This window comes from Pieris rapae, chromosome 14 (assembly GCF_905147795.1).
Source record: "Pieris rapae chromosome 14, ilPieRapa1.1, whole genome shotgun sequence".
Classification (NCBI taxonomy): Eukaryota; Metazoa; Arthropoda; class Insecta; order Lepidoptera; family Pieridae; genus Pieris; species Pieris rapae.
In genome coordinates, this window is record NC_059522.1 from 4,128 (window position 1) to 22,072 (window position 17,945).

Sequence of the window (17,945 nt, forward strand, 5' to 3'; positions counted from 1 at the left end):
CCTGGGCAAGTTGTTAAGTGGCGCGGGGAGTGTGGGGGTCAAGGTCCTAAAATACGATGACCCCATACCCACTAAAACCACCAGGGCCCACTGTTCGCTATGAGACGAGGGCGGGTAACAGCTAGGCCTTTTCACCGCGGCCCGTCTAGCGACTGTCGCTTTTGCGACTCTCTCTGTATAAAAATAAATAAATGTATATCATATTATATATAATTTATATAGGTTTGTACCCGCAGGAACTCACCGGCCTTAGAGAAACCCAAGATTTATCAAAAAAAATTACAAGAACTCCTATCCCCCCCACTTTTTCAAAAGCATTATCTTTTTAGGAGAGAAAACCGCGTTCAGATCGGAGCACGGACGCCGGGACTGCGGCCGTTTTTCACTTAGGCGGCCATTTTGTCCGCCAATTTGTAAAATTTCAAACGGTCGTAGCTCCGGAACGGGTCGCCCGTTTTGGGCGGGATTTTTTACTCTAGGAAGGCCGGGAGACTGGGAACCGGACTGCGAACAAAAATTGTAAAAAAAAGAAGAGCCGACTCTACATACCCGGGTTTCGTACTAAACAGGTCGAGTACGAGGCGCTGGTCACGACAGCGAAAACCTGCCCCTCCTCCGACCAAAACCAATAAAAATAAAAATCGAAATATCTCAGGAACCACCTAACCGATTTTATTAAGAGTCTGACTCAAGACTCAAAAAGCCTGATCGGCCTTGGTGGTAAAGACGGCTGTACAAAGAGTCAAAAAAATTCTTGTGCAAAAGTCGACCGCGACACTAGGCTAAGTGACAGGGGCTCTCCTTTTGGAAACCTCTCTTAGATATAAGTATTTTGACACGGGCTGTTTTGGCGAGCTTAGCTCAGCCGGAAAGGGGAGGGTTCCCGCGACTCGCGCAAGGGCGTATCCTGTGAGACTCAAACCTCGGCCTGGGCCGTCGCGGGGGTGTCAATCGCCTGAAGGGCAGAGGGAAGGGACCAAATTTTTGTCGCGCCACGCATTTACACTTGTTTTGTAGACACGTGCCACGAGCTACGACCTGACTCGTACGTATCCAGCGTGTATTGAGCACGTTATTACACAGTATGTTATCACTATTGTTAAGCATAGGTTAATTTTTCTGTAAGTATAAATGTCTCTTCTCCACAAACAATTAGGAAGTTTTTTTTAACGCAACTTAACAACCGCAGTCAAGAATTCCTAAACCATAAAAAGCGAAAGCCGCGTGAAGTTAGACAGAATTGGCCCAGAAATAAAAATATGTAGAGACGTAAGACAAGGTGATCCTTTGTCCCCTAAAATATTAGTAACGGTTCTACAGAGCATTATGAAAAACCTTCAACAGGAGAAAAAGGGATAGAAACAAACGGATAGTATCTAAACAACTTCAGATTCGCCGACGATATAGTTATTTTCTCAAACAGTGCTTCGTAGCTACATGCTTAACGAATTGACTTGCGCAAGTAAAAGCATTGGTCTAGACCAATATAATAAACACCTCAACAACTAAAGTTATGACTAATAATAATTATGATATCTATAGTTATGAAAACTAGTGAAAGTTGAGATTTCATTACAACAATAAACTGTGTTGATTGACATTTAGTGTTTAGTGAGATCTGGATAATACTGCGCAGTAGTCAGTACACCTAGCAAGACTTGGGATTGTTTCAAACAATCAATGTAATCACTGTCAAGCAGAAGGAACGATCTGCCACATTATTTTCGATTGCCAAAGTTTCTTCATTCACTTGTGCTGTGCTTGAACTTAGTGCTACCAACCAACGCATTTAACTGTGTTTCTTCCTCCCGCCCGCCGCCACTCAACGTTTTACTAAAAGGTCCAACATCCTATAAGCCTATTTATAATGACAAAAAAAATACAATTTAAATGACGAAATTGAGTGAAGTGTAGTGTTGTGACTCCAAAGTACAGAGCATTTTCCAAATAAGTTGTGACTTAAAGGTCTATATTACCAGTTCATAAAATTAAAGAAAAAAAGACTCATATTCTGTGAAAATATTCAAAATACCTAATATAAATGTATATAAATATAATATATCAAATCCGAACTTCAATTTCATAACAATAGCTAACATTTATTGATTGGCCCTAAATAATTACAATAAAATAATAATAACAGCATCTTATTGGATTCGCTTTAAATTTGCCTTGTCCGATATTGTGCTATTGAAAAACTAACTTAGTTTTTCTTAAAGGCACAAGCTGGCTACGAGACGTTTGTTCATAACTGGACTCTGTAGTATATCCTTTAGACACAATATTAATAGGACTACTACAAGGTAAGAATTTAGATGTATGTAGATAAGAACTTAGATTACAGGTGTTGTTGGGTTAGGTTAGGTTAAGCAAAAACAAAATTACTGAAAATATTTTTTTAGACATTAAAAGATTTCCATCATCCTTAAAATATCAATGCACAGGCTGTAATTTTAATAATTTATAACATATTGAGTATATAGAGTCAGATTAGTTTGTGAAATGAGTAATGAACAATTATAGTATCTGCTGTTAAACCATGGTAATTTATCATATCAGAATGTGAATGCTCTTTTGTCTTCAGAAAGTGGTGGGAAGGATCTCAAGATTATATTTGTGAACAGAATGATAGTTCAACTATTAATGTTGACATACATTACATATTTTACTTTAAAGGTGAACTAATATAGGCATCAATGCTATAATATAAATAAAAAAAAAGTGATTATGCTACTAATGTAGTGATTTGCATGTTGGAGATTGTTGTTTTTTCAAAGCAACATGCAGGTACTGTAAGAAAAAAGGTAACATTAAAATAATGAAGAAAAGGAATTTCTTAGAAGATGTGAAGAATAAATTATTTATATGAAGATGGTTATGATTTAAATGGCATTTACAATGCAATAGATGGATTAAATCCTATACCAGTGTGTGTAGTATGTGATTTGTCTTAATGTGGATTGTATACCTATAGAATTTCAATCTAGCACGGGAGCAAATTTTTCTAGAACTAATTAAGTTTGAGAAAAACTTGGAAACACCTCAAATGTGTTTTTACAACTTGAAATGTAATTTTAAAGTTTAGTGTAAATGAAATTTTAAGACATGGACAAATTCACCAGCAGTGTTACTTAGTTAAATCTTACTGACTGGCAAATATAAAAGGAGAGAAGGCGTACTTATATCAATAGCTTTTTCTAAAAAAGCTACACCTGTTGTACCTACCGAGAAGAAATCAGGAGAAATAAGATAATGTGGTGACGGAGTATTGTCAATGAGTCAATAGAAACGGAAAAATATCCACTGCCAACTGCAAATTAGAGATATATTTCACAGGACTTAGTTTAGGTTGCACAAATACAAATGACAGTAACAGTAATCTGTGTAAATTTCAAAGATGACTGCTAACTGGGTAGAGTGGCTGTTCTCATATTGATAAAGTAATGTGGACTAAATTTCTGGACTTAGACACTCATTTGGTCCAAATTGTGTCTCATTGATATTATAAGTGGTTCCAATGAATCAGAGATTGGATCAGTTAATTAAAGTTTCAGGAAAACTAACTAAAATTAAAGAACAGAATGAGAGTGGAAAGAAAGACCAACAAAAGAAATGGACTCTGCTTCAGATAACTGCAATGGAGGCACAAGTGTGTGTGATGAATTGGAAAGAGTAAATAAAGTAAATGAATATTACACTTTCTAGAGATATCCAACTCAGATTGTTGGGCCAAGGTGCTAATAATACTTTAGGGGGTAAAATAGAACAAAATGAATGTACACTTTAAGAGAATTAATTATATTATTTTTAAATCACTTATTTTTTATATATTGTTTGTGTACTTGCTCTATATTTTTAGATTATAGTAAAGTTTTATGTTGGAAGTCTTAAATATGCCATGTATAAGTGTAAGTACCCACTCGCTTCTATTTAGTCCGGTCAAATTATACTAAAAAATAGGGGTAAGGTTACAAAAATTCCCACTTGGCTGAATATTGGTAGGATTGTTCAATACACTATTATAAAGGAAATGTAAAAAGTCCTCATCGATCCGGCACGTGCAAAAAAATTTACTCGGGTTCAAAGGTCACAAAAACGGGTTTTTCGCGATTTTCAGCAAAATGGTAAGTTTTATCATAAAATTAGCTCAGACAAAAATTGTATATCAGATAATTATCTATAAAAAATGTCTAAATACTTATTTTCCTAAGAGCCACCGTTTTTGAGATATAACGATTTAAAAAGTTGAAAGAGTTGTAATCGTCATAATATGTATAAGTACACCACGTATATACATCACTGAAGCCGTAATACAAGCAAAAATATCGTTCTGTCGGTCAGTGTGACTTACACATATAAAATATGAAAATTCTTCTTGCTATGTATGGAGCTCCTAAAAAAATTACGTGCTTAGATAAATTCAGATATGCATGTTTCGTTAAAAATACTCGAAATAAAAAACAAGTGCAGTTAGCATGTCTTCCTCCAACCTCAGTGGCTGCTCATCAACATCTTTTTCGAGTATATTACCAAGTTCAAGTGTGGCTTGGTAATCAGTTAGACCCAAAAGACTGGGGTTGGAAGTTGGTCGACAATTCATTAGAGCCAGTTCAAACTTTACTTCCACCTGCACCAGAAAAACTACTCAACACCATTTTTTGGAACTGTAAAAAAGGATGTAGTGCAAAATTTGGTTGCAAAAAAGTTGGACTGTTTTGTTCTGTAGCATGTACAAACTGTCAAGGCCAGTCATGCTCCAATGTTGAATTCCAACAATTAAAGATTCATTTGATGTTGACGAAGAGACATGCGATGTGTCACAATTTATTAACACCCAGAATTAAGAAGATGAAGAAGAAGAAGAAGGAGAAGGAAGAGAAGAAGAACAAGAACAAGAGAAAGCAGAAGTTAATGATGATTTAGATTCAGACGGATAAATTTTCTTATTTTTTGTAATTTACACCCCTTTCATCATTTTCAACCTTTGTCAATATCTACAGTTATTCAATAGTTTCAAATTAAACAGAATCATAAAAGATCAGTAGAATAGGCCTACCGGGGAAACCACATTAAAAAAATGCGCTAAGTACACTACCTCAAAGGTGGCGTGGAAACGTGTGCATATTATGACGATTACAACTCTTTCAACTTTTTGAATCGTTATATCTCAAAAACGGTGGCTCTTAGGAAAAAAAGTATTTAGACATTTTTTATAGATAATTATCTGATATACAATTTTTGTCTGAGCTAATTTTATGATAAAACTTACCATTTTGCTGAAAATCGCGAAAAACCCGTTTTTGTGACCTTTGAACCCCAGTAAATTTTTTTGCACGTGCCGGATCGATGAGGACTTTTCACATTTCCTTTATAATAGTGTATTGAGCAATCCTACCAATATTCAGCCAAGTGCGAATTTTTGTAACCTTGGATGTCTAAATTGACCGGAGTAATTGTAATTTGATAACATTTCTTGAAGTGGGTGATATGTCACTCTTTAAATAGATGCTAAAATGTGAACATGCAGTTTTATTTACAAATATAGGTAGGTGGGCTCAATTTCCGCAACTAGACTCGAATTTGGTCCGTTTTGTGTATGTTATAATTTACAAATATATATAAACTAGTGACCCGCCCCAGCTTCGCACGGGTGCAATATACATATAAACCTTCCTCTTGAATCACTCAATCTATTAAAAAAATCGCCATCATCGCATCAAAATCCGTTGCGTAGATCCAAAGATTTAAGCATACAAAGGGACAGGGACAGAGACAACGACTTTGTTTTATACTATGTAGTGATGATAATGTTGCAGTTGGCAAACGAGCCGGGCGCAGCACAATATGCCGGAGGCGGCATTGGGACGTGCCCCGGGCACTCCGGCCACTCCGCCATCTTCCGGGGGCAGTGCTCTTCCTGCCGCTGGAGTCGACCGAGTGCAGCGACGCTATGAGAAAATCATCAAGAGTCCAGAAGACAAGAGAGTATACCGGTATGATTTTTTATGAACACGTAAATAAATAAATTCTGTTTTGGCCAATGATTACAATGCCCTAAGGCTATGCATTTAATCTCCGTGTGCAGAGGGCTGCAGCTGGGCAACGGCATGAAGGTGTTGTTGGTGAGCGACCCCGAGACGGAGAAGGCGGCCGCCGCACTCGACGTCAACGTCGGTACGTATCTCCTCGGGCGCACCCTCTCGGACCGCTCGCCCGCGAAGGTCCGAGACGCCCGGGCAATGACGAAGTGTTGTGGCAGGGTACCTCAGCGATCCCGAGGAGCTGCCCGGCCTGGCGCACTTCTGCGAACACATGCTGTTTCTGGGCACCGAGAAATATCCCCAGGTGATGCACCATTTTAATGTCGATCGTTCGCTGTTAAAACCCAGTCATATTTTCGCCTTCTGTTCGGTAGGAGAACGAGTACAGCAAATTCCTGTCGGAACACGGCGGGTCGTCCAACGCGAGCACGTCGGCCGACCACACCACGTTCTACTTCGACGTTCTGCCGTCGCACCTCGGCGCCGCCCTCGACATGTGCGTACCGCTCGGCCGAATCGACACGTTTCGCCCCCTTTCGCAACCTTACATCCTCGTTCACCTCTCGCCCTCCTCTGCAGCTTCGCGCAGTTCTTCATCGCGCCGCTGTTCACGGAGAGCGCGACCGGCCGCGAGCTGAGCGCCGTCGACTCGGAGCACGAGAAGAACCGCGCGTCGGACGGCTGGCGTCTCGAGCAGCTCAACAAGAGCACGGCAGACCCCGGACATCCGTACCACAAGTTCGGCACCGGTCGGTATCTCGCCTCGCGCTCCCCGCGATCTCATCCCTTCACTGACGCGCCTCATCGCCGCAGGTAACCGGGAGACGCTGGAGACGATCCCGCGGCGGAAGGGCCTCGACGTGCGAGCCGAGCTGCTCGCCTTCCACGCGCGGTGGTACTCCGCCGACATCATGGCGCTCGTCGTCGTGGGGAGAGGTGCGTCTGCCGTCGCGCCGTCGGCCGACTCTCCTCCGAATCTCTCGCTAAACGCTCCTCGACCGTGCCGACAGAGTCGACGGACGAGCTGGAGGCGCTGGTGTCGGAGTTGTTCGGCGCGGTGAAGGCGGGCGGTGCATCCCCTCCCCGCTGGGACGAGTCCCCCTTCCCCCGAGAGTGCCTGCGCAAGCGCGCCTACTGCGAGCCCGTCAAGGACCTGCGTTCCCTGTCCGTCGACTTCCCCCTTCCTGACTTCCGTCGTCACTACAAAAGCGGGGTGAGGGAGACGAAGGCTGATTTTATTCACTTACGATACGCGTACACGCGTTTCACAAACGGAGAAAATATTACATAAATAACGCGGAACTCATGAGTCAACATATAAATAGTGTATATATATTTATTTATTTTAAAAGGCACTATATATATACACATTATCATACACAATATTTGTAAGATTCTCTCTGACTCTTTTGAAGTGTCTGGAATATGGTAGTATTTATGTTAGCATTATGCTAGTTTTATATATCATAAATGTAAAGAACTAGTGTAAAATTTTCACTTTATATTTTATATGGCTTTAGTTGTTCCATGTCTGCGTGTAATATTTTCTCAGCGTTGGTCCGTTTGTCCGCGCGTGTACGCGTATGGTCGGTGTGGACCTTCTGAACGATACCGTCGTCAGAGGTAATATCAAATATGACCCAATTCGCTCGTCGCAGCCGAGTCAGTACCTGTCGCACCTGCTGGGCCACGAGGGGCCGGGCAGCCTTCTCGCCGCGCTCAAGGCTCGCGGCTGGTGCAACAGGTGAGTTCCGTCCTGACACGCGGGCGACCGAGACGAGCCCCGGCACCCAAACGTGTTCTCGTTCGTCAGCTTGGTGGGCGGCAGCCGCATGGGCGCGCGCGGCTTCGGCTTCTTCAGCGTGCAAGTGGACCTCACCGAGGAGGGCGTCGAGCACACGGACGACGTCGTGACGCTGCTCTTCGAGGTGACCGCCCGACCCGATCGGACCCGATCGGAGCCGACCGGCCCCCGCTCGGGCGATCGCGTCTATCGCGTCCGTCTCTGTCCGCAGTACCTGGCGATGCTCCGCGAGGCTGGAGAGCAGCGGTGGGTGTGGGAGGAGCAGCGCGAGCTGTCGGCCTTGGAGTTCCGCTTTCGGGACGCGCTCGAGCCGAGGACCCTTGCCCACGCGCACGCGCATCAATTGCAGGTGCCTTTCGTTCGCAAACGCGCGCACGTCGCGGTGTTCTCCTTTGCGATTTCACTTACGAACGATCTCGCCCGCCTCGTTTCAGGAGTACCCGACGGAGGAGGTCCTCAGCGCGCAGTACTTGCTGTCGGAGTGGCGACCGGACCTCATCAGAGAGACGCTCGAGCTGCTCACGCCGGACCGCGTCAGATTGGCCGTCGTCGCCAAGCGAGTGACTTTATCCGTTACCGAATCTCGCGGGAAGTTCTAGTGGAGTTTAAAGCATATATTTCACGTTAAATTGCAGGCGTTTCGCCGACCGCTGCGTTCTGACGGAGCCCTGGTACGGCACCAAGTATCTGCAGGAGGACATCGACGACGAGACTCTCCAGGTACGCCCGCGCGTGCGGGACTCCCGCGGCGAGCGCGCGTTTCCGTCCGTCAACTGCGATTCCGTTCCAGAAATGGCGGACGGCCCGAGGCGGCGCCGAACTGCATCTGCCGCCGCCCAACGAGTTCATCCCCCGCAGGCTGACGATGATCGAAGACGACGACCCCACGGCCGGCCAGGCGGCTCCGCTCATCGTCAAGGTGAGACCTCGCCGGGACGTCCTCCCCCCGGACCCCCCGGAGCTCCGAGTCGATGACCGTTCGCCGGCCGTTCCAGGACACGCCGTTGATGCGCGTGTGGTACAAGCGGGATGACGAGTTCCGGCTGCCGAAAGCCTTCATCACCCTGGAGTTCGCCAGTCCGCTGCTGTATTCGTCGCCCACGGCCGCCGGCCTCGCGGCGCTGTGGGCGGCGCTGCTCCGGGACGCGCTGCAGCAGGGGCTGTACGCCGCCGAGCTGGCCTCGCTGCGCTGGGGCGTGGCCAACGCCAAGCGCTCGATCAACGTGAGTTTCCGGCGCACCCCCCGCCCCTCCTCCGCCTCCGACGGCCGTTGACGCGTTCGTTCCGCGCAGGTGACGGCCGCGGGCTTCGACGACAGGCTGCCGGCGCTGGCCCGACGAGTGGCGGAGGCGCTGCTGTCGTTCCGCGTGGACCCGCGCCGCTTCGAGATCCTGAAGGAGGCGCACCTGCGAGCCCTCGCCAACTTCGACGCGGAGCAACCCTACCAGGTGGGCGCCTCGCCGACCCTCGACGACCTGAAGCGAACGAGCCCTCTAACGAATCTGACGTGGTCCCGCAGCACGCCGTGTACGCGCAGGCGCTGTGCCTGTCCGCCGAGGTGTGGACGCGCCGAGACCTGCTGGAGGCCGCGAGGCGTGAGTGTCGCACCCCGTTCGGCGCCCGCGGGTTCCGCCCCGACCCGAAAGCCTAACGAGCCCCGTCGCGTTCCCAGGCCTCACGCCGGAAATGCTGGACGACTTCGTGTCGCGCGTCCGCCGCAGCCTGCACCTGGAGGCGCTCGTGATGGGCAACGTGAGCCGCGGCACCGCCCTGGAGCTCGCCGCGCACCTGGAGGCCACGTGAGGCTCCGTCGCGCCCGTCGACTTCCGCCTCCCGGGTTCCCCGTTTGACCTTTTCGTTCGCAGGTTCCCGGAGGACGCCGTGCCTCTGCTCGCGGCGCAGCTGACGCCGTCTCGCGAGGTGGAGCTGGACGCCGGCTCGTGGTACCTGTGCTCGCGGCCGCACTCCGTGCACCGCTCGTCGTGCGCCGCCGTGTACCTGTGCTGCGGCGGCCGCTCGTCGCGCGCCAACGTGACCCTGGAGCTGCTGGCGCACGTGGTGGGCGAGCCCTGCTTCCACGCGCTGCGCACGCGGGAGCAGCTCGGCTACATCGTGTTCAGCGGCGTCCGGCGCTCGGCGGGCGCGCAGGGGCTGCGCGTGATCGTGCAGGGCGACCGCCACCCGGCCCACCTCGACTCCCGCATCGTCGCCTTCCTGGACTCCGCGCGGGACTACCTCGAGAAGATGAGCGAGGAGGAGTTCCTGAAGCACCGATCGTCGCTGGCGGCGGAGCGCCTGGAGCGACCGAAACGGCTGTCGGACAAGGCCGGCCGCGTCTGGGGAGAGATCACGTCGCAGGTGACGCGTCTTTTCGGTTCTCGTCTTTCGATTCGCTCCGAGGCCCTTCCGCTCAGCCGACGTCGTGTCCGCAGATGTACAACTTCGAGCGGGCGCGCGTGGAGGTGGACGAGCTGAACGCCGTCACCAAGCGGGAGCTGCTCGACTTCTACTCGGTGAGCGTCCTCATCGGGACCTCCCGCTCCTCGAGGCCCTTCTTGACGCGTCGGTCGGGTGCTTTCAGAGACACGTCCACTCCTCGTCGCCGGAGGCGCGGAAGCTGTCCGTCCACGTGGTGTCCGTGGCGGAAGGCGGGGCCGGACACGCGGACGCGGAAGGCGAAGACGCGACTCGAGCGCTCGAGGACGCGCTTACGCGGGTGAGCAGAGTTTGACAGCTCGTTACGATTGAGTTCAAACGGCGAACAGCCGTGTTAAACGAGTCGGCCGTTTGCAGCCCACCCTCATCACGGACCTGGTGGAGTTCAAGAGCCGCAGAGGCCTGGGGCCTCTGCCCGCACCTTACGCGCCGGTGCCTCGCAAGGGCGCGCACAGCAAGCTCTAGCTCGCTCCTCGCACCCGCTCGCGCGTTCGTACTTCGTACGTAGGTAATCGAGCGACGCCTTGATAATTTAAATCAAATGTAAAATAATAATAATAATAATAAACTTTGTGTACAAATTATTCTCCTATAAAGTATGTAATATGTATCTATTCTATGACGATTGTTAATTAAATGTGTGATGTACGGGTTTTAGAGTTCCATATTGTTCGACGTGTGGGATAAAGGGATAGTGTAAGAGGGAAAGGGAAGTGTGTCTAGAAATAAAAAGATAAAGAAATGTGAGAGTTTATTTTTAATCTTTGGTCGAGCCGAGGCTGTACATTTCGATCACGCGGGATGCAAAGGTCAAAGCACACTTATCAACTCTGAAAGGGATCGTCATAGGCTCCGGAGGCGAGGCGATTCCGTTTGGTGTGCGTTGCAGACTGCAGTGGGGAGTTTGATACAGCCAATACTGAACGCCTAGAGGTGATACGGTGACGATCCCTTTCCGAGTTGATATTTATTTTATTTTTCTTATTTCCCATTTTTACGGCATGTTAATACTAATACAATAGAAAACTAATCTGAAACCATAATAATATAAACACAGCACATTAAAAGTTAAAACCTAATCTATTTTATAACTAATTATAAATAATTCAATTCTTATGAATTCAGCCAGTGTGCAACTAAAAACATCTGTCTCACAAGATGATGATATTTAGGATGCGCAAGACACGCGTAAATGGTGCTTCTCGAAGTAAGTACGAAAACGCCCTCGGCACAACCGGCGATTGCGATCGCTTACCACGCCGAGTGTGGTCATTTGGCGTACGCAGGCGCAGTCCCTCCAACATTACCGCATTACATTTACTCTAAGGACCTTAAAAAATATAAGGTCCCGCCTTACCTCTAATTTATTGTATCCTACCCTAACCAAGTTAAGCAAAGTTAGGTATGTGTGCATGCAGCATGACCTTATGTTTTAATTGCTTGGCGATTTCCCAAATCGCACGACGCGGATTTCCCTTTAATTTCTACTTATACCTTTCATAGCTACTAACATTTCATTATTTCACATATTTTATTGTATTATGTATAATTACTATCGGACCTATGTAAAACAATAAGCTAAATCTAATTTGCCTCTACGGCGACATCATTGTTTTTTAATACACAAAAGTCGTACAATGGTTTCATAGATTCTTGAAATTTCAAAGAACTCGAATGAATTCCTTTCACGGTTCTGTTACCCATTTTTTCCAATTGTCCATCTAGTACAGTAATTTTATTTATTAATTTAATGAATTCACTACGAATGTGCCGTTTAGTAATAGTTTGTGACGAGTTAGGTTCGGCCTGCGTCGTGGTATTCGGAGATTTGGCTTTAGGGTGAGCGATGGAAGAGGAAACGCCGGTTCCTACAGGAGAAGAAGCTTGCGAGGTAGTCACCACTGAAGATGAAAGAATTAAGGGGGTGATTGATGAGGCACTAGAAGCTAGTGTAGTAGATGCTGGAGCAGAATTCAGCGAGAGGATAGGGGTTGCTGAAATAGAAGGAAGTAAAGGAGTAGCGGTGGCTGCGGAGACATGCAGTAGAGAGAGTGCTGAAGTAAAGGTTTGTAATTTGCTACTAGGGACTGACCCAGAAGTAGCCGGTGCGAGATTAGATGGTGGCAGAGGGATAGGCACTGAAGTCGACTCAACTATCGAGATAGAGGTGGCTGGTGCGAGATTACAAGGTTTTAAAGGGATAGGCTCTGAAGTTGACGCCAGTATCGGGATAGAGGTGGCTGGTGCGAGATTAGATGGTGGCAGGGGTATAGGCACTGAAGTTGACGCAACTATCGGGATAGAGGTGGCTGGTGCGAGATTAGATGGTTTTAAAGGGATAGGCTCTGAAGTTGACGCCAGTATCGGGATAGAGGTGGCTGGTGCGAAATTAGATGGTGGCAGGGGGACAGGCACTGAAGTCGATGCAACTATCGGGATAGAGGTGGTTGGTGCGAGATTAGATGGTGGCAGTGGGAAAGGCTCTGAAGTTGACGCAACAATCGGGATAGAGGTGGTTGGTGCGAGATTAGATGGTGGCAGTGGGAAAGGCTCTAAAGTTGACGCAACAATCGGGATAGAGGTGGTTGGTGCGAGATAAGACGGTGGCAGGGGGGTAGGTACTGAAGGTCGTAGGTGGCTTCTTATCTCTGATGTATGAGTAGACGGTGCATTACAAAACATATATCTCGCTGAAGTAGAAAAAGATGTAGTTTTAGGTGATTGTATAGTAGAAGAAGAGGAGTTTGCACGTGATGAGGTAGATGGTACAGGTCGGACATAGGGAATTTTAGCGAGTGAGCAAAAAACTGGTGTAGGTGTGACCGTATGATCTGGTACAGAATTCGCGGGTCGTAAGGGCGTCTGGATACAATTATAAGATGTTATAAGCTTTCGAAACTCTTCTGTATTATACGGCGCCGGCAAGAATGGAGGGTAAGCGTTTGTCTCATTGCCGACTGCTCTTACTGACGGAAGTGGCGTGTTCGTAAACTGGTGACCGGTAAAGCGGCGCGAAGAGTTGTAAATGCGGGGCACCTTTTCCGGACGATGGTCAACTGAAATATAATCAAATCAATATATCTTTATTCATTTAGGTAAACATGTACACTTATGAACGTCAAGAAAAACAAATTAAATTAATCGTAAATTTACATTTACCACCAGTTCGCAAGTCAAGGGCGTAGAGCGGGTAAGAAGAACTGGCAAGAAATTTTCCGCCACTCTTTTCAATCGCCAAGTTTTTAATACAAATTGTTTGAACTGGAGCAAATCAATCCCAAGGATTAGGATCATTTAAGTATTCATAAATCGGCCATTCTATGACAAGGTCGAGAGGAAGCGTTTCCTCTATATATATTTTTTATTTATAGAACGGGGCAAACGGGCAGGAGGCTCACCTGTTGGTATCGGGTAAGCTTACTTACCCCTCCCCTGTTCTTATAAAAAATCAGATTACCTGAGAAAATCGGCTGACCATTTGTCATTTTCCGAATCCAATCCTGGCCAACGTCAAAGTTATCTGCACATAAAACAGACGGCATCTTTACTATCTATATAAATGACAATTTTAATGAAAGCCATTATTTCAACTAAAACAAGAGAAATTTTACAAATATATATATATATATAAAGTTCTTTAAGGTTTTGTTACGCAGCTGTCCTCTTGTACAGCTTGCCTTTGTGGCTCAAAAGCCTCCTCCAGCTGTTTCCAGTGCTTTCTATCCCTGGCAAGTCTTTGTCAAAGAGGACCGGTAGCTGTAATAGTCTTCCTCTCCTTCGCTTGGTATTGTAGCGAGGTGTCCATTGAGTTACTTTTTTCGACCATTTTGCTCTCTGGCCTCTGAGCAGGTGTCCTGTCCATCTCCATTTAAGCTTCGAAAGTCGAAAGCTTTGCTGTAGTCGACAAATGCCAGGTATAGGGGATATCCATATTCTTGGCACTTTTCGACAATTTGCTTCAAGGTGTGCATTGTTCAGAGAATCCAGACCGAAATCCGGCTTGCTCGATAGGTTATTGTTTGTTAATATTATATCAATATTAATTATTCCATATTATTTTTTGGTACCTGTGGCGTACACGCAGATGACGCGTCGCAGACCCCACATGGGTGAGGGCGAGTAGCCAAGGCGAGCCCAAGGGCCTAGCTTCTCTATCTCGGCCGGCCAAGCCACATCACAAGAGGCGCCGAAGGCCAGGCTTCGACTGATGGTCCCTTTAATCCAGCTTCTCGGCACACACGCGTACTGTCTACGCACAGAATCATCCGCTTGTACTACGATGTATCGACGCTCGTCCGTCCAGTGACCTAGCCCGCCGTGGTCTAAGTCTGTAATAATAATAATAAAACTTTTTATTCGGATAATAAAGTATTTAGAATATTAGAACTTATACTAATGTCCACCAGCTCCTCATCTGCTTATCAAGTGGCAAAGCCCTCTACTACTCTTCTTCAATCACTTTCATTGAGCGCGCCGCGTCGCCATAAATTTGTCAACACGTTTCTAAGTATGATGTCCCATCGCTTATGTGGACGTCCTCTACCACGCTTTTCGTTACCTGGACCGAATCGTCCAGGTAACTAAAAGCTAGTAAGGAGATATCTCCTTACTATCTCGAAGAAATTAAAAAAAGCTCGTGGCGTTCATGCATCACAAAAGTGGCACTGGCATTGGTAACTTTTATTGTCTTCCCGGATCTTTTGTTAAAATTAAAAAAATATATATGTTAAAGATTAATTTTAAGTATTGACTTCCAAATTGCCACTCCCCTGATCATAGAGCACACAGGTTGTTGAATTATAAATATAGCCCTAATTGCAAGAGGAGTACCTGTACCTGTATGGCCTCTGCCCTCTCGCTGAACTGACGCTGGCGAACGCGGTCTTTGGCGCTTTCTTGAGGCTTTGTCGCTTGGGACCTTGGCGTTGTTCTCCGATATGTTACTTGACAGTAATAACCACATCTGGGTTATCTGCGAATCGTCTAGGGAAATATAAATAATGCATTTTTAAAATCAAATCAGTTTTATAATCACTACATAGTATAAAACAAAGTCGCTTTCTCTGTCCCTATGTCCCTTTGTATGCTTAAATCTTTGAAACTACGCAACGGATTTTGATGCGGTTTTTTTAATAGATAGAGTGATTCAAGAGGAAGGTTTATATGTATAATAACATCCATTAAATAGTGGAGAAGTACTGTTATTTTTGAGGTTTCTAATGTGATGTCGTAAATAATTAAATTTTTTCCGCTTTTATGCTTAAGTCTTTGAAATTACGCAACGGATTTTGATGCGGTTTTTTTAATAGATAGAGTGATTCAAGAGGAAGGTTTATATGTATAATAACATCCATTAAATAGTGGAGAAGTACTGTTATTTTTGAGGTTTCTAATGTGATGTCGTAAACAATTACATTTTTTCCGCTTACATTGCAAACGCAGACTGAACCCTACGAGTTTTATCAAAATAATGTACACATTGAAAAGGTCTACAGAAAAGTCCGTGATGGTATATGTCTATCTCTTATCGATAACCCACATTTTTATATACAACGTTCACAGATTTTCTGTAGTGTATTTAGCATCAGCATTGCACCCGTGCGAAGCCGGGGCGGGTCGCTAGTATCTATATAAATGTAGCCAAGTCTAATCAAAGGGTTTCGAAATAATACTCGTATTTGGAAACCAACAAATCAAAAACATTTATTCATGTAGGTAACACAATGTACACTTATGAACGTCAAAAATAAATATACATTGAATGCTTCTAATTTTACTTTAATGAATGACGGTCATCGAAGCACAAATACATGAGTAAATAGCTATACAAATTTGAATTTGGAATTCCTTACCAAAGAGGTTAACATCGTAATTAAACTGGCCAGTACGAAATGCGCCAATTTCATATTAAGGAACTAATCTTAAAGATTTGTCTTAATCAGCAAGAGGTATGGTGAAATAGGAGCACGTACTTACATTCCCTGTCTTAACAATACGCAAATATATAGACTAAACATATTACCATTATGGAAGTGCAAAACTGCAGGAGAATACTGGTTAGAGTCCGTAAATGAATAGACTCTGCAGGCGCTAGGTCCTAGCTCAGGCTGTAACTGAACTAAGTCCCGCGACACAGTCTCGCGCTCACCAGCATTACTGCCCTGGATCCATTCTACTACACAGAACTTGCCGAGCGGTGCTGTTTTCATCTAAAACAACAAAGATTTCCTCATCAGACAAATACACAGCGTATCTGACAAGGTCAAATATCGGGGTGTATAACCTTGTGAGCTTGTAGAAAGATACATGTTATATTGTATGTCACATACTTACGATAACATCTATAAAAGAATACTCACATTCATTGTATCTTTGTAATGCTGTGGCTGATTCCCTGATGAAGTCAATATCTCTAGCGGCACAAAAACTCAAAAAATCCGGTCCGGCTGGCGGCGTAGTGCGACTGACTAATCACTATTGACTATAGTCTATAACATAACAAGAACGTAGTCGCCAATTCGGTGGAGGGGCTGCGGGGTGTACCCGATGGGATTCGCCCATTCGCCCAAATTTAGAGCCGTGAGACACGCGTTGGTGGGTAAAACCCGCCTCGAAATTACGTTTGTTATTTAGTTGACCTCGTAATCAATCAAACATATTGATAACAGTATAGTATTTCGGCCTCACGATTTCTCTATGCTACGAAAAATATAAGAACATAATTCGTTACAAAAGCTGGATAAACCGATAAAATATTGTATTATTTAATTTGGATCACGTCCTTGTGAGATCAAAGTGATTATCAACTATAATAAAATGGGGGCTATAGATGTACCTAACATGAGGTAACTCGAGACTAGCAAGGTACTGTTACAGACTGAGGATATAAGACGAAATGATCACTTATAATACGTAATTTGGGTATAATATGTATATTATTCCAAAGATATATGATAACAACTATAATTTCCTCTTTGTGAACAATTCCGCCAGTCAACTGCACCAAATGGATGATAGAAATTATATACAGACAAATACCTGTACTGTATTTGGACTCACAATAATGTCACCATTCATATACACAGACTTGGGCGATTGACACCAAGCGTAAAAATAATTTTCATTTTATCATCTATTTATACTTTATAATCAAACGGATGTAGGTTAACGCAACAAATATATTCTTACATACTTTACTCATTAATTTAATATAATTACATAGGATCGAGGACATCGCATTAGTTTTAAACAAACGCCTTTGTTCATCATCTGAACATCAGCCAACTGGTTATATGGATCACGTGTGTTCCACATCTTAACAGCTGAAGGTGCGCGATACACCAACAGCTCACTAGAATAATATTATGTACGTGTGAATAGTTGTAATTAGTATTTAAGATAATGTTATTGAATAAAAAATGAGATTTGAATATCGCTCTGTCTTAATCATCACTCGCTCCCTCTCAAAGTGGCGAAGACTCCTTTAAGCTTAATTACTGTGGTGAGCCGGCTTTATCTTTGGGATTATCTTTGAGATAATCCCACCACCTGGAACCTTTGATCCTACCCGTAGGGCTCCGTCTGTTACCTTAGGCCTTTTCGTTGAGACATCCCGTACTTATTTATGTATTCACTATTTACGTGTTAGGCTGACTACATCTGTA

At 45.1% G+C, this 17,945-nt stretch overlaps 2 protein-coding genes across 5 annotated transcripts; one reads left to right on the forward strand and one right to left on the reverse strand.

Moving 5' to 3' along the window:
* The first annotated feature begins 1,692 nt into the window (after positions 1–1,692).
* Positions 1,693–11,028, forward strand: LOC110998472 (insulin-degrading enzyme). Of its 3 annotated transcripts, none has more exons than XM_022267154.2 (23): positions 1,693–1,840; positions 2,220–2,303; positions 5,817–5,993; positions 6,086–6,174; positions 6,260–6,345; positions 6,416–6,537; positions 6,621–6,790; positions 6,855–6,977; positions 7,052–7,254; positions 7,700–7,785; positions 7,855–7,969; positions 8,057–8,194; positions 8,280–8,401; positions 8,481–8,565; positions 8,636–8,764; positions 8,841–9,068; positions 9,138–9,293; positions 9,365–9,440; positions 9,518–9,644; positions 9,711–10,203; positions 10,278–10,358; positions 10,427–10,561; positions 10,639–11,028. In XM_022267154.2, the coding sequence occupies exons 3-23, from the start codon at positions 5,845–5,847 to the stop codon at positions 10,744–10,746; spliced, it is 3,021 nt and encodes a 1,006-aa protein (XP_022122846.2). In that variant the 5' UTR covers positions 1,693–1,840; positions 2,220–2,303; positions 5,817–5,844; the 3' UTR covers positions 10,747–11,028. The 3 variants fall into 3 exon arrangements, with proteins under 3 accessions (XP_022122846.2, XP_045487174.1, XP_022122837.2); XM_022267145.2 differs by having other exon boundaries at positions 1,834–1,965; XM_045631218.1 differs by lacking the exon at positions 2,220–2,303.
* Positions 11,020–17,383, reverse strand: LOC110998486 (uncharacterized protein PB18E9.04c). 2 transcript variants are annotated; one of them, XM_045631219.1, is made up of 6 exons: positions 16,641–17,383; positions 16,304–16,490; positions 15,112–15,264; positions 14,349–14,609; positions 13,739–13,801; positions 11,020–13,337 (listed from the first exon to the last, which is right to left on the reverse strand). In XM_045631219.1, exons 1-6 carry the CDS (start codon positions 16,644–16,646, stop codon positions 11,866–11,868), a joined length of 2,142 nt encoding a protein of 713 aa, XP_045487175.1. In that variant the 5' UTR covers positions 16,647–17,383; the 3' UTR covers positions 11,020–11,865. The 2 variants fall into 2 exon arrangements, with proteins under 2 accessions (XP_045487175.1, XP_022122866.2); XM_022267174.2 differs by having other exon boundaries at positions 15,118–15,264; positions 16,641–17,382.
* Positions 17,384–17,945: the final 562 nt, after the last annotated feature.